Source organism: Oncorhynchus mykiss, chromosome 28 (assembly GCF_057628025.1).
Source record: "Oncorhynchus mykiss isolate SJ-2025 chromosome 28, ASM5762802v1, whole genome shotgun sequence".
NCBI classification, from domain to species: domain Eukaryota; kingdom Metazoa; phylum Chordata; class Actinopteri; order Salmoniformes; family Salmonidae; genus Oncorhynchus; species Oncorhynchus mykiss.
Genome location: NC_143049.1, coordinates 30,997,493 through 31,012,597, shown reverse-complemented (window position 1 = coordinate 31,012,597; position 15,105 = coordinate 30,997,493). Strand labels below are relative to the sequence as shown.

Below are 15,105 nucleotides of genomic sequence, written 5' to 3'. Positions count from 1 at the left end.
AGGAGAGTGAGGAGAGAGAAGGGAAATGGGATCTCTTTTTCTCTCTGTTACCCCTCCCTCACTCTCTACCTCGCTTTCCCTCTGTGACTGAAAAGATGTTTGATTTACTGTATGGGGTAGTTGTGGTGAGGTGAAAAGTTTTTGTCCCTCAACAGACCGGCTGGCTCTGGTTGTGTATCGTCTTTCTGTTCACTAAGCCCCTTTCCTTTCTCAATGGTACATTGCTTGTCTGGGATTATTTCTATTTTTGGACAATGTAAATGTAATGTATAAGGGACTCAGTCTCTGGAGTCTAGACAATAGTGTTTTTGGCTGCCTCCAACTGCTGTTTATGGGATATGTGGTCTTCCTTGAGCAAATATGAAATGAAAAGCACATGCATTCACATTTTAAAGGACAAGCGATAGTCCGGTCGTGCAGCTCTCTGTCAATGGAGGCCTTCTGGAATCCAGTTTTTAAGGTTTTTCCAGAAAATGTAACCATGGTTTGTGTTGTTGTTTCAGCTGTTTCTCTTCTGGATTTGACTGAGCAGTTCACACCACCAGAAACTGCTCCCCCTACCCTGGTGAACCTAGTGGAGGCCATTGAGAAGAAAGGTACGCACTCACACACAACACAAGGCAATGCAAAACAACGCAAACATTAACATACATACACAGTAAATTGAAATATACAGCGGTATCCTAGTAGTCACCATTCAGAGGAGAGGCACAATGGGAATACATTATATTACTCAGATAGTTAGTCCAAATCCTGTCTCATATCTCCTCAGACTACACTATACAGCCTACACTGTAGTGTTTATTTGTCCCTGATATTTATTCTCACCTGTGTACTCATGGTGTCATGCAGGACAGTGGTCTTCATTCACACTGTATTACCAATTAATACCATTCAGGAGGAGGTCTTCATTCACACTGCATTAACAATTAATACCATTTAGGAGGAGGTCTTTATTCACAGTTTCAGTGCCCGTAGGGGAGAGCCGGGTTACTAAAGTAACACAGGGCGACACAGTTACTAAAGTAACACAGGGCGAAATAACACGCCCATTTTCTCAGATGACACTGAAGCTAGAATGATGTAGTGAAGTCAGCACGGAGTGCTGGAGGACAAGCTCCCTGCAAAAAAACAGCCCAATGTTTTGCAGAGTTATCCACAAAACATGTTTCTGTAAGTAAAAAAAACGGACCTGGAAAGGTTTTTAGGTTGTGGAGGTGTTTAGATTAAGGTTGCAACAATGTAATTTTCTTAACTTCTTATGGGCAGGTGGGACGGTAGCGTCCGGTGTAATTGCAGAGCGTGAAATTCAAACTACAGAATTATAAATATTTAACTTTCATAAAATCACAAGTGTAATACATCAAAATAAAGCTTAACTTCTTGTTAATTCTGCCGCTGTATCAGATTTCAAAAAGGCTTTACGGCGAAAGCACACCATGCGATTGTCTGAGGACAGCACCCCGCATACAAAGGCATGAAAAACATATTTCAACCAGGCAGGTGCGCCACGAAAGTCAGAAATAGCGATATAATAAATGCCTTACCTTTAATGATCTTCTTCTGTTGGCACTCCAAAAGGTCCCAGATACATCACAAATGGTCCTTTTGTTCGATAATGTCCTTCTTTATATCCATAAAAACTCAAACTACTCAAACAGACATAATTGTAACAGTTTTAGAAGCCGTAGAGAGTTTTCTATCCAAATCTACCAATTATATGCATATCCTAGAGTCTGGGCCTGAGTAACAGGCAGTTTACTTTGGGCACGCTTTTCATCTGGATGTGAAAATACTGCCCCCTACCCAAGAGAGGTTAACCCATCATAGGTTTCAAGTATCATGCCAGCTAGTCTTGGGTCTTAGCCTGGGAGAAGTTACAGGAGAGATTGGTGGGACGAAAGTAACACAATGTTAACTGAGGGACCTCGAATAAAATATAATAAACATTTAAGCACAGGCCATTGTCTCCTCTAGTTTATATTGCTTTTAAAATGTTAGCACAATATCAACAAATGACTGAATGTTTGAAAATTATATGACATCATTAGAATGATGCCTTAATTAATTGACTTGATCGATCAGCTTCTCGCATAAGCTTTTGTCGAGAGGTTAGTGGTAAAAAATATATATATATATTTATGATTCTGGGGGTTAATTACAATGTGTCAAGCCATGGAAATGTGATAAGCATGATGAGAATATTTTTTTAAATTCTATCAAGACACGAGGAGTGCGCCGAGGACAGCTGGAGCGCACATGAATAATCATTGAAAATGGTGAAAAACATACTATACATTCCCATTTAAAGGGATACTTCGGGATTTTGGCAATGAGGCCCTTTATGTACAGTACTTCCCCAGAGTCAGATGACCTTGTGGATACCATTTTTATTTGTCTATACTCAGTGTGAAGGGAGTTATAGTTTCGCGAATCTACTCAACTTCTTCATTGTGCTAATGCTAGTTAGCATTGGCTCGCGAAACTACCTGAATTTACAGTTGCTAATGGTAGAGGACATATAACTTGTTTGTCATAAGATATGGTATCGCTAAATATCGGAAATAACGTGTTCCTTGTGTCCCAGTTTTCCCCTACATACATACTCGGACACACACAGAGACGTGCACACACACAAATAACAATGCACACACAGCAATGCACAGGCACAAAGGTGGGGCACACACACCTTTCGTCCCACTCAATACCTTATTTACATACAGTACCAGTCAAAAGTTTGGACACCCCTACTCATCCAAGGGTTTTTCTTTATTTGTCCTATTTTCTACATTGTAGAATAATAGTGAAGACATCAAAACTATGAAATAACACATGGAATAATGCCGTAACCATTGATTCCATATGTGTTATTTCATAGTTTCATAGTTTTATGTCTTCACTATTATTCTACAATGTAGAAAATAGGACAAATAAAGAAAAACCCTTGGATGAGTAGGGGTGTCCAAACTTTTGACTGGTACTGTATGTAAATAAGGTATTTCGGTTTTTATTTCCATATGTGTTATTTTATGTCTTCACCATTATTCTACAATGTAGAAAATATTACAAATAAAGAAAATCCCTTGAATGAGTAGGTGTGTCCAAACTTTTGACTGGTACTGTACATTTAAATAATTAGCTTTTTATTTTACTGACGGTGCCTGCATCTGATGGTCACTCTCAGGGGACGGCGAGAGCAGCAGACTGAGGGTTCACTTCTTAATATCCCTCCGCTCTCCCTTTCCTCCACTGACTAAAGGGACACCGTCTTCCAGCTGATGGTCACACTCAGGGGACGGCGAGAGCAGCAGACTGAGGGTTCACTTCTTAATATCCCTCCGCTCTCCCTTTCCTCCACTGACTAAAGGGACACCGTCTTCCAGCTGATGGTCACTCTCAGGGGACGGCGAGAGCAGCAGACTGAGGGTTCACTTCTTAATATCCCTCTGCTCTCCCTTTCCTCCACTGACTAAAGGGACACCGTCTTCCAGCTGATGGTCACACTCAGGGGACGGCGAGAGCAGCAGACTGAGGGTTCACTTCTTAATATCCCTCCGCTCTCCCTTTCCTCCACTGACACCGTCTTCCAGCTGATGGCAAAACTCGAGTCGCACCGTATTTTTTTCTGCCTCATGCACAAATTCACGTTGTTCCTCCTATGAACAGAGAAAGTGAAATATTCCTTGATATAAAAAAAAGACCCAATCCGCTAATAATATCATCCTCAAGCCTATAGATACGTTTATTCATTACTGCTGCAGTGCTTGTTTTAGCACTGAGTGGAAATAGGAAGAATGTGTATTTTATGGCTTGTTGACAGTGCTGAGAACTTTAAACATGAACTCACTCATAAAAACAGCATCTCTTTGCTGTTTTTGTTGACAGTCTCTCTCTCTAGCCATGGTTTTAAACATTTTGACATCTTACAGTATAAACTTTGTTGTAGCTTTCTTTTATGCCTGCTACGTTACTGCAGACACGGTCATATGAGCCATTCGATTGGCCAGTGGTAAGCCTATAGTATACATGATTTGCTCTCTGGGCCTGCCGGAAAGGCAGAGTATATGCCTTCAGACAAATGAAATGTTTCAAAGTGTCAGTTTGACTACCCGGCGTGCAGGGCAGCTGAATCGGGTGCACCTACTGGCAACAGCCTGAGACTAACTTCTTTTATTTTTAAATTGGAACACAAGGCTTTATCATTGTTTTTTTTTACAGAAATGTTTGACGATCGACTAGGAATGTAGTACAAGAAAGTTGAGTGAAGTTCTCTCCCGGGGGATCTGCGCGGCGGTCTCGGGCTAGCTTAGAGGGAACATTGATGCCTAACTGTTGGTGGTTTACCCAATACAATACCTATTTATTTGTATAACCTACAGTTTACTCACCGTTCGTCAGCATGTCTACTAACTGTTTTGGGTGTACGCCAGCTCATGCTTTTCACAAGATAAATACACACCCCATGCCAGTTATTTGTGTAGAGCCAGCTGTATGCCTCAACACCATGCATATAGAGGTAGCTACACAATGAATGGCCTGGCATGTGGACTTAAAGGCATAGTTCACACAACTGACATATTGGTTTTCTTACCCTGTCAGCAGTCTATGAACGAGATAAGACTGCAATCCATGCTTGGGTTTTGTTTATCTGGTCACTATCTCCAACTTTTTTGCATTTATAGCACAAAACCAATGTGAGTGAATATCCTTGATATTAGTATTTTTCGCATTTAGTTTCCAAATCATCTTGAAGTATCTTTATTGAGCTGTACAATCCATTTTACACTTTGGGATGATTTGGACATGGAACGTGAACTTGCTTATCAGGGATATCCACTTGCATTGGTTTTGTGCTATAAATGTTAAACAAAATCAAAGCATGGATTGCTATCTTGTCCATCAACTGCTTACAGGGTAAGGAAACCAATGTGCCAATGTAATTTGGGTGAATTACAACTACATTTGAGGTATGAAAATATCTAACCAACTAAATTTTTTTGTGTAATGCTCCTTTTAGGGGTTGTTTTAATAATGTAGTCTAATTAACATAATCTGATTTAATCTAAATGTCTAGTTATTAAGATTGGCAGATAAGGAAAGAAAGAGGACTGCATCAAAAGCTACAGTGGAAAAGCATAAAGAGCAACTGTACAGAAATCCAGAGCTGCTTGAGGAGTACAGTTCTCATTGTGTTACGGTAATGAGAACGGGCTAAAAAGAAAATATACTTAATCAAAATGTCATATTTTTTTATGATAAGGTTTTGTAATAACTCTCCAGTATCTTTAGGAAATTAAAACAATGTAACATTTTCACCGTGCACAATGTTGTTTTTCTTCTAACTTTACATGCATTATGGTAATGAGATGTTATTTTGTGCATGGTCATAGAAAATGTGTAAAATAAAATCATTATCTGATTTTGAGATTGTATTTTATCCATTACAACAAACAAAAAAATTAGGGATCTTTTCAAATTTTACCAAGAATAATACCAAGTTAGCAAGAATCACCCAGCTGTGTGTTGGGTGATTATTATTGATGTCTCCTGTGCCCTTACAGAAAGGTTTGGTAACAATGCACATGACATTGGTTTTATACCTGTGTTGTAACCTGGGCTCTAAATTTAAAAAATGTCATTGGTAGCACTGTTTTTCATTGGTAGAAAAGTTAGAAGCACCACATACAATTTACAAGCAGCAGAAAAATATATTTTTAAGATATATAGCCTACCTATTTACTTTTAAGTGCATCTCCTGAAGAAGATATACATTTTCCTTTCTGTGCCACAAAATGTTTGCATAAACTGGTAAAGTTACCAGGTTATTAGTAGGGCTGCATGATATGGGCAATTTTTAAATCAAAGATCGTGATTTGACTTGCGATATATATCAAAACATTTGAGTGAACTGTTGTAATCATAGAGATAGAATGATTATTTTAATCCTATGGTTGGTGTTTAGCATGACAACAAATGAAAAAGCCAGGTAGGAGTTATGAAAGGGTGGGAACCAACGTGTTGATTGGTGTTTCCCAGAGGACCCGAATCATATTTGAATAACATTTAGACAAAAATTGTAGAATTGACTATCTGATTCAGAACATGCTGTTGCACAAACATGCTGATCTACATCATGAGTAGCAACCTGTATTCGAGCTAACATTTGCTTTGCCCTAGCTAGTAGCTATTTAGCTAAGTGGCATTTAGTTAGCAATTATCATTAGTGATTAGCATTATTTTAGGCACTGGTTGTAACACTGTAGTTAGCCTACACTGGTAACACAGTAATCATGCTATTGCATTGTAATTGCATACTAATGGAGATTAGCTGTTTATGTAATTAGACAAGATAAATAGGGAGGGACTATGTAAGTGACTCATGAAATTGAATTTTATTTAATTTTCGTATTTCACATGTACCATTTTTTTTAATAGAAATTGAATTAAGTCTCTGGCAGACTTAACTCCTAAAGAACACAAAAACATGAAGTACTGGGAGGGGGTTGGTTTGTGGGATGTGTTGTGGAGTTAATTGTTAATTTGTTGTTAATTCTTCAGATGGTTAAAATGGTTAAATTATATTTTTTGCTCTTAATGAAGTACCATTTGCTCATTACCTTAATGCTGTCTCATCTACCGTAACACAGATCTCATTACCAAAATGCATCACTGATAAAATAATCCTAGAATAATATTACAAAATCCAAATGATTTGAGCTGTGCATAAAATGTAATTTGCTCTTTATATTTATGTACTTTAAATATGAATAAGTTTAAAACAGAAAATAACAAAAATGTCATAAAAAAAAGAATCTATTTATTAAGTATATTTTCATTCCGGGTCAGTTCTCATTTTTTTATGACATTTTTGTTGTAATAACTCCTGTATCTAGGCAATTTGCAACATTTTCACCATCCAATGTTGTTTTTCTTCTTACTTTACAAGCGTTACGGTAATGAGATAAAAAAAAAATGTGAGGTCTTGGAAAATATGTATCTGATGATTCATTTAACAGTCAATCATTTGAGATTTTATCCATTACAAAATAAATATTTTTTGTCTTGACCAAGAGTAATACCAAGTTATCAAGAATCACCTAGCTGTGTACCAAACAACACCCTATTCCCTACATAGTGCATTACTTATGTCGTGTCTTTGGCTTTGCCGGATTAAGTGATATGACATGCTATTCTATAAAATCCTTTCTCCGTAATTAATATTACCTGATTGAGCTAATCATGTAAATGTAATTAACTAGAGAGTCAGGGCACCACAAAATAATATTTATAGAGCTTTTATCTTCCGTATAAACCCTTAAAGACCTAGTAATATTTTACATCAATAGCAGTCAATATTAATCGTCACCTTAATTCAGTCTCATCTGAAAGTTGTAAATTCTTGGTTATCTTCACGAACCCTGGCTAACACATTGAATCAGCAATACAAAATTGGGTTTAATTATTTATTTACTAAATACCTAACTGATCACACAGAATTACATATACACAGAATTAATTATACCTTGATTACAAATTACGTCATAAAGGAAAACGTCCCTAGCGGGCGGAACAGATATGACAGCTGGTTACACAAAAGAAAAGGGGCTGGGTTTGAGTGAAAGAGCGGGAAGACTGAGGGACAAAGGGAGAAGCTGTGCTATTGTAAATACAGTATCTTATGCATTCTAAATTACCACCCATTTGGAAAAGGAAAATGCAATAAATATTTACTCTGAGCTGCGCTTCGGTAGGTTGGTGGTAGATGGAAGGCCGTGTTGCCAAACCGAGTCCTTTGTCCTTTGAAGAATGTCTCTGGTGGTCAATTGGATACGTTGTATTAACGTCGTTGTGTGGTAGACGGAATACTCTGTCTGTTCTTTCCTAGCCCGCGTTTGCAGCTGCTGTTGCTAACTCAACGGCTAGGAGGTATCACTTCTATAGTGAATAAGAGTTCAAAGTTCATACAATTCGCAACCAAAGCTCACGCAGAGGTTGGGTTAGTTCTGTAGTTGACATGTTAGTCCTTTTAACGAAGAGGCTGCAGACCTCACGTACTTGGAACAGGAGGTTACATTTTCGTCAAGGCTTTATATAGTGGAGCGAGAAGGGTGTGTTTGAAAAGTTTTATAACCCATGTCTCTTCACAGGGGCGGGCCACTGATTGAGTAGAGCCCTAATCTTATGGAAACCCAAATCTCTCATTTGGAAGCTAAAATTACATTTCATCCCTTCACCAATAATTTTATATTCAAACATTTAAATTGAACAACAATTCCATGTGAATCCGATAACTCTGATGTGTAGACTTTCCACTGTAGAGTTTATGTCATCCTATCATTGATGAGAATGTCTCAGATGACAACCGAACTGACATCATATTCATTAAGTACCACCGCATATGTTCAATTGTTCGGATTACCAGAATATAGTTCATTTCCCCACACTTTCTGATGTTCCCAGAATCTCTATGTTAACCAAGGGGTTTTCAAATTCCACATCAGTAGGGTAGAGAGAGGAAAAGGGGGGAAGAGGTATTTATGACTGTCATAAACCTACCCCCAGGCCAACGTCATGACACTTAGTAGTGCAATATATACAGTGCCTTGCGAAAGTATTCGGCCCCCTTGAACTTTGCGACCTTTTGCCACATTTCAGGCTTCAAACATAAATATTTAAAACTGTATTTTTTTTGTGAAGAATCAACAACAAGTGGGACACAATCATGAAGTGGAACGACATTTATTGGATATTTAAAACTTTTTTAACAAATCAAAAACTGAAAAATTGGGCGTGCAAAATTATTCAGCCCCCTTAAGTTAATACTTTGTAGCGCCGCCTTTTGCTGCGATTACAGCTGTAAGTCGCTTGGGGTATGTCTCTATCAGTTTTGCACATCGAGAGACTGAAATGTTTTCCCATTCCTCCTTGCAAAACAGCTCGAGCTCAGTGAGGTTGGATGGAGAGCATTTGTGAACAGCAGTTTTCAGTTCTTTCCACAGATTCTCGATTGGATTCAGGTCTGGACTTTGACTTGGCCATTCTAACACCTGGATATGTTTATTTTTGAACCATTCCATTGTAGATTTTGCTTTATGTTTTGGATCATTGTCTTGTTGGAAGACAAATCTCCGTCCCAGTCTCAGGTCTTTTGCAGACTCCATCAGGTTTTCTTCCAGAATGGTCCTGTATTTGGCTCCATCCATCTTCCCATCAATTTTAACCATCTTCACTGTCCCTGCTGAAGAAAAGCAGGCCCAAACCATGATGCTGCCACCACCATGTTTGACAGTGGGTATGGTGTGTTCAGCTGTGTTGCTTTTACGCCAAACATAACGTTTTGCATTGTTGTCAAAAAGTTCAATTTTGGTTTCATCTGACCAGAGCACCTTCTTCCACATGTTTGGTGTTTCTCCCAGGTGGCTTGTGGCAAACTTTAAACGACACTTTTTATGGATATCTTTAAGAAATGGCTTTCTTCTTGCCACTCTTCCATAAAGGCCAGATTTGTGCAATAAACGACTGATTGCTGTCCTATGGACAGAGTCTCCCACCTCATCTGTAGATCTCTGCAGTTCATCCAGAGTGATCATGGGCCTCTTGGCTGCATCTCTGATCAGTCTTCTCCTTGTATGAGCTGAAAGTTTAGAGGGACGGCCAGGTCTTGGTAGATTTGCAGTGGTCTGATACTCCTTCCATTTCAATATTATCGCTTGCACAGTGCTCCTTGGGATGTTTAAAGCTTGGGAAATCTTTTTGTATCCAAATCCGGCTTTACACTTCTTCACAACAGTATCTCGGACCTGCCTGGTGTGTTCCTTGTTCTTCATGATGCTCTCTGCGCTTTTAACGGACCTCTGAGACCATCACAGTGCAGGTGCATTTATACGGAGACTTGATTACACACAGGTGGATTGTATTTATCATCATTAGTCATTTAGGTCAACATTGGATCATTCAGAGATCCTCACTGAACTTCTGGAGAGAGTTTGCTGCACTGAAAGTAAAGGGGCTGAATAATTTTGCACGCCCAATTTTTCAGTTTTTGATTTGTTAAAAAAGTTTGAAATATCCAATAAATGTCGTTCCACTTCATGATTGTGTCCCACTTGTTGTTGATTGTTCACAAAAAAATACAGTTTTATATCTTTATGTTTGAAGCCTGAAATGTGGCAAAAGGTCGCAAAGTTCAAGGGGGCCGAATACTTTCGCAAGGCACTGTAGGAGATATGGTGCCATTTGGGATGTAGACTAAAACAGTTCCTCAAACTGAAACGTCTTGCGACCGTTTCTTCCACACAGGTGTCTCTCTTCCGCTTTCCTCCATCTTAGCTCCCCAGAGTGTATTCGTAATCACATCCCTAGGGTCTTTACATTTAATGTGACCTGTCTGTCTGTCATGCATACTGTAGAGGGTTTCTTTTAGAAGGACGATGAGCTAACGTCTCAAATCATCTTGATTCGTCTGCAGGTCTGGACTGCAAGACACTGTACAGGACACGTCTTGCATCCGCCTCAGGTGGCCCAACACAGAGTCAGAGAGAGGGTGAGTTATTATTATCACTCTTCAGTTGTATTTGTTCTGTTAGAATTAGTAGTGATGTGTCATTAATCCTTGAAATGAAGAGCTTTGACTGACTGTTACATTTGTGGGGGTATTTGCAGTGACAACATTTTCTTTGTACTACTTGTATAAGTAATGCACGTTCATACTTTTCTCACACCCAGTGTATGACTGGATACAACTTGCTAGTATCCTATATAAATGTATGAATATCATGCAATGCGTTTCAAAATGCCAGGGAAAGCATTGGGAGCAAATCTGTGACAAATCTGATTGAATTAAATCCATTTGGTCAGACCCGCTGACTGTTTCTCTCTCTCACCTCTTTCCCCAGAGGTGGAGTCGGGGCCTGGTAGTGACGTGGGCGCCGTGTCGGAGTGTTTACTCCGCTACCTGCGGGAGCTGCCATCCCCCGTCATCCCCCCCGGTGTTTACCCAGACCTGCAGGCTGTGCTGCAGCAGGGCGCCGCGGGTACATGCCACATTTCACTCACCCCTGCTTGTGCGCAACCAGTGCCCCCCACCAACCCATCCCCTGCCCCGATGAAACAGACCCAGGCAATAGCAAGTAACAGAATCGCATGAAGCCGAACGAGCAAACAGATAAATTGTATGGCGAGTCAATCACGTGCCCCCCTCCTACCTGAGGGAATAGGCCTAGTGTGGAGTGCTGGGGATGAGCTAGTCACAGGCATCCCAGAAATGTTGTAACATATATTGCTTCCCTGGTGATGTCAGGGACAGTGTGCGTGCCTGCATGCCTGTCTGCATATGAGAGAAAGAGAAGGGGGTGTTTGTGTGTGTGTGTGTGTGTGTGTTGAGAGAGTTCCTGTTTGTGTGTGCACTTGCAGGTGTGTGTGTGTAACGGGCTGCCGTAACACATGTAGTGTCCGTCCCCCCACAGACTGGTCCAAGGCTGTGGCGGCGAGCAGCAGTGGAGGCAGGGAGCTGAGCCTGGTCCTGGAGAGGGCCACCAGCATGTCCCTGCATCACCACCTCACCCTGCACTACCTGCTCACACACCTGGGTAAGGTGATCCAGACCTCCCATCTTAATGGCCTGGACCTTCACACCCTGGGTCTGGTCTTCGGGCCGCTGCTGATCCGGCACAGCTCTGCCACTGGGTGAGTAGGAGAATCCCTAATCTAACATAAGAGTAAAGGAGGTTGCACACTGTCAACAAGCCCAACACATTTCAACATTCTTAAGTTGGTTGTTTTTACAATGTTATAAAGCCACTTTCACATCACCCAGACAAACACCAACGAACAGAGTTGAGTCAGTGTACGCCGCTCGTCTGTGTTGGTTCGTGTTTGTTGTCCAATTCTGCATTTTCAATCAGCGTTTGGTGGTGTGTGCGGTGTGCAAGCAGTTTAATAGATTGCTTATTTGTAGTTGCTTTTCGGTAGGTCTCAAAGCACTTTACGTTGTATTGGGTAACTACTGTAACATCAAACCCCACCATTGTGTATTTGCACCTAACTTGGTAATATACAGCAGCCATTTTGTGTCAGATTGCTGAGTTACCACATAGCCAGCGATATCCTCTTGAGACCGACGAGAGCTCCAACGTCACTGGGTGAGTGAAGGACGTGACCGTTAGACCTCGCTCCCTCGTGCGACTCCAGTGGAAATCCATAAGGCCAAATGCTGTTACTACAGATTGCAGTCGAGTGCTTTTCCTCTCCCTGCACAGCACCATGTGTTTGAATGACCTGCCGTTGACTGAACATCTTATGACCATGTGTCTGACTCCCTGTCGTTGTTGATTGACAGGTGGGAGGTGGGGGAGGAGTTCCCTGCACTGGCACTGGAGAGGCTTCTGATGGAGATGGCCATAGGACAGGAAGTCCCGCACCCAGGTATTGATGGATAGATGCAGTGCTTCAAAATGGAGGGCTCCATAGAAATTAATATAGAAGCTAGAATGGATGGAAATGCTGTTTTTAGAATGGAATGTATTTACTGTTGGCTTAACTTGTTTGCAATTGTTTTGCAATGGTAGTTTGCATTTGTTTGGTAATTTACTGAGTTAGTGCTGATTAGTGCAGACTGATGAAATTTTTCCGTCAAAAAGTTGTGTGTTTCATATGTTAGGATCTGTAGGTTTGAATTAAATGTATTCTATTAATTAACTGTGATGCTTGTCAAAACCTTTCCTAACTAATGAACGTCTCTGTTTATGTGTAGCTCTACCAGCCATGCCAGTAAAGGTCAAAGATACAACTCCAGCCATGACTGAGAGCAGCATACTGAGTGATTCGGAGTGGTACTGGGGTGAAATCTCCAGGTGAAGAGCCATTCATGTAACAATAGCATTTCTACATCAATGAAATCATTTAATACATCAACAAAATTGTAGGCCTATAGTTTAGTACTTATTTTTTGGGTGGATTAAAACAGGATTATAGTAAACATTATTGTGGATTGTAGTATAGGATACTCTGCACACATTGAACAGCCTATTATAATTGCGTGCAAGTGATTAAGTTGTATTGTGAAGGATGTGGTGCTTTCATGAATTCCCAATTGCCTCTAACTGTGCCATTGTGTTCCCAGGGAGGAAGTGAATGAGAAGATGAGAGACACCCCTGACGGGACGTTCATGGTCCGTGACGCCTCCAGCAAACTGGAGGGAGAGTACACACTGACCCTCAGGTGAGAGGCTGCCCCCAGTAGATTATATATAGATGTTATGTCAACAGGACCATTAACATTACCATTCCTGAACCTCTGTGAATACTTGATTATGTGTATCATTTTCTATCTCCTTTTTGAATGTGGAATGTTTGCTATTGCGATACTTGGGACCCTTGTAGCTCAGCAGAGTAAAAAAAATGTTAAGGAAAGAACTACTTTCTAAAGGACTTAAGACTGATTTCTCAACCGTTCCACAGGAAAGGCGGAAACAACAAGCTGATCAAGGTCTGCCACCGGGAAGGTCGCTATGGCTTCTCAGAGCCTCTCACCTTTATCACGGTGGTGGAGCTCATCAACCACTACCGCCATGAGTCCCTGGCCCAGTACAACGCCAAGCTGGACACCCGGCTCCTCTACCCCGTCTCCAAATTCCAGCAGGTACATACACTACATGAACAACAACTGAACAACATACAATTGTCCATGAAAATGAAAAAGTATTTTTGCTGGCCCACCTCTCTTGAGGCTACACAAAACCCTCCTGTAATTGATACTATGGTCATATTTGTGAAATATCTGAGGGGTTGCCATTTAGGCATCTGAAGTTCCAGGATAATGTATTTAATTTAGAATACAAGTTGGAATGGCCTTTTCATTGAACTTTTGATGCCAAAATGGAGAAAACAGTTCCTGCTGAATTTGTATTGCTGTCCTCCATCCTGAGTGGCTGCTTGGTGGGTATTCTCACTGACTGTTGGCTGACGTGAGAACCATATATTTGGAGAGTTAGGAAATTGAGGTTTCTGCATTATGATCCATTTACATGACACCATGTTAGCTCCCCATGGGCAATGTTGACCAATAGCAGTTCACTGAATTTTCTGAATTCTTAACAATGCTATGCTCAAGATTCTCGTCATGAATGGATAAATGGAATGCTCAAAGGCGCTAACATGACAAACTGTTTTAAAAGTTGTCCCAACTCTCTAAATATATGTCCCTGGCTAACATTTCTCCTCAGGAGCAGCTGGTGAAGGAGGACAGCACTGAGGCGGTGGGCGAGCAGCTGAAGGTGTACCACGAGCAGTACCAGGAGAAGAGCTGGGAGTACGACGTGCTCTACGAGGAGTACACACGTACCTCACAGGTCCTATATTGCTTATTATAAACTGGGTGGTTCGAGCACTGAATGCTGATTGGCTGGTTTGACAAAACATTTATTTTACTGCTCTAATTACGTTGGTAACCAGTTTATAATAGCAATAAGGCACCTCAGGGGTTTGTGATATATTGGCAATATGCCACAGCTAAGGGCTGTATCCTGGCACTCTGCATTGCATCGTGCTTAAGAACAGCCCTTAGCTGTAATATATTGGCCATATACCACACCTCCACGGGCCTTATTGCTTTACTATACTGTATAGAGACTATTAGTCCACACTACTGACTTCTGGACCACCCCTCTCAAGCTCTGTCACAAAACGATTTGTCTTGTATTTGTCTTTTTTGTATCCTTCCTTCCTTTTTTGTATCCTTCCGTGAAAATGGCATGATGGAAAATCACATGCCTCCTAACTGTCATGAGGTGATCCCGTTTGTGTCTCTGTCAGGAGCTCCAGATGAAGCGCACAGCCATCGAGGCCTTCAACGAGACCATCAAGATCTTCGAAGAGCAGTGTGAGACTCAGGAGCGCTACAGCAAAGAGACCATCGAGAAGTTCCGACGTGAAGGCAACGACAAAGAGATCCAGAAGTAAGCATTTTGCCTATTCATAGTGACATGGGTATTTATACCACAGCCTGTATCAAACTAGTACCTACTATGTATGTAGCATGTATTTTAAGACCATTTTAAAACAACATTCAGTCAATGTATTGTAAAGAACAGTCAAACCAAACCAGAC

At 40.8% G+C, this 15,105-nt stretch overlaps 1 protein-coding gene across 6 annotated transcripts in view; it reads left to right on the top strand.

Moving 5' to 3' along the window:
- LOC110508907 (phosphatidylinositol 3-kinase regulatory subunit gamma) overlaps positions 1 to 15,105 on the top strand; it is a 50,786-nt gene that overhangs the window by 22,415 nt on the left and 13,266 nt on the right. For 4 of the 6 annotated variants that reach the window (XM_021589812.3, XM_090225031.1, XM_090225033.1 and 1 more), the window contains exons 3-12: positions 504 to 596; positions 10,469 to 10,543; positions 10,896 to 11,033; positions 11,466 to 11,685; positions 12,338 to 12,423; positions 12,752 to 12,851; positions 13,121 to 13,219; positions 13,459 to 13,639; positions 14,223 to 14,348; positions 14,812 to 14,954. In XM_021589812.3, coding sequence (XP_021445487.1) covers positions 504 to 596; positions 10,469 to 10,543; positions 10,896 to 11,033; positions 11,466 to 11,685; positions 12,338 to 12,423; positions 12,752 to 12,851; positions 13,121 to 13,219; positions 13,459 to 13,639; positions 14,223 to 14,348; positions 14,812 to 14,954 — 1,261 coding nt within the window. Of the gene's footprint in view, positions 1 to 503; positions 597 to 10,468; positions 10,544 to 10,895; positions 11,130 to 11,465; positions 11,686 to 12,337; positions 12,424 to 12,751; positions 12,852 to 13,120; positions 13,220 to 13,458; positions 13,640 to 14,222; positions 14,349 to 14,811; positions 14,955 to 15,105 lie in introns of all 6 variants that reach the window. The other 2 variants (XM_021589808.3, XM_021589809.3) reach the window with 1 other exon arrangement.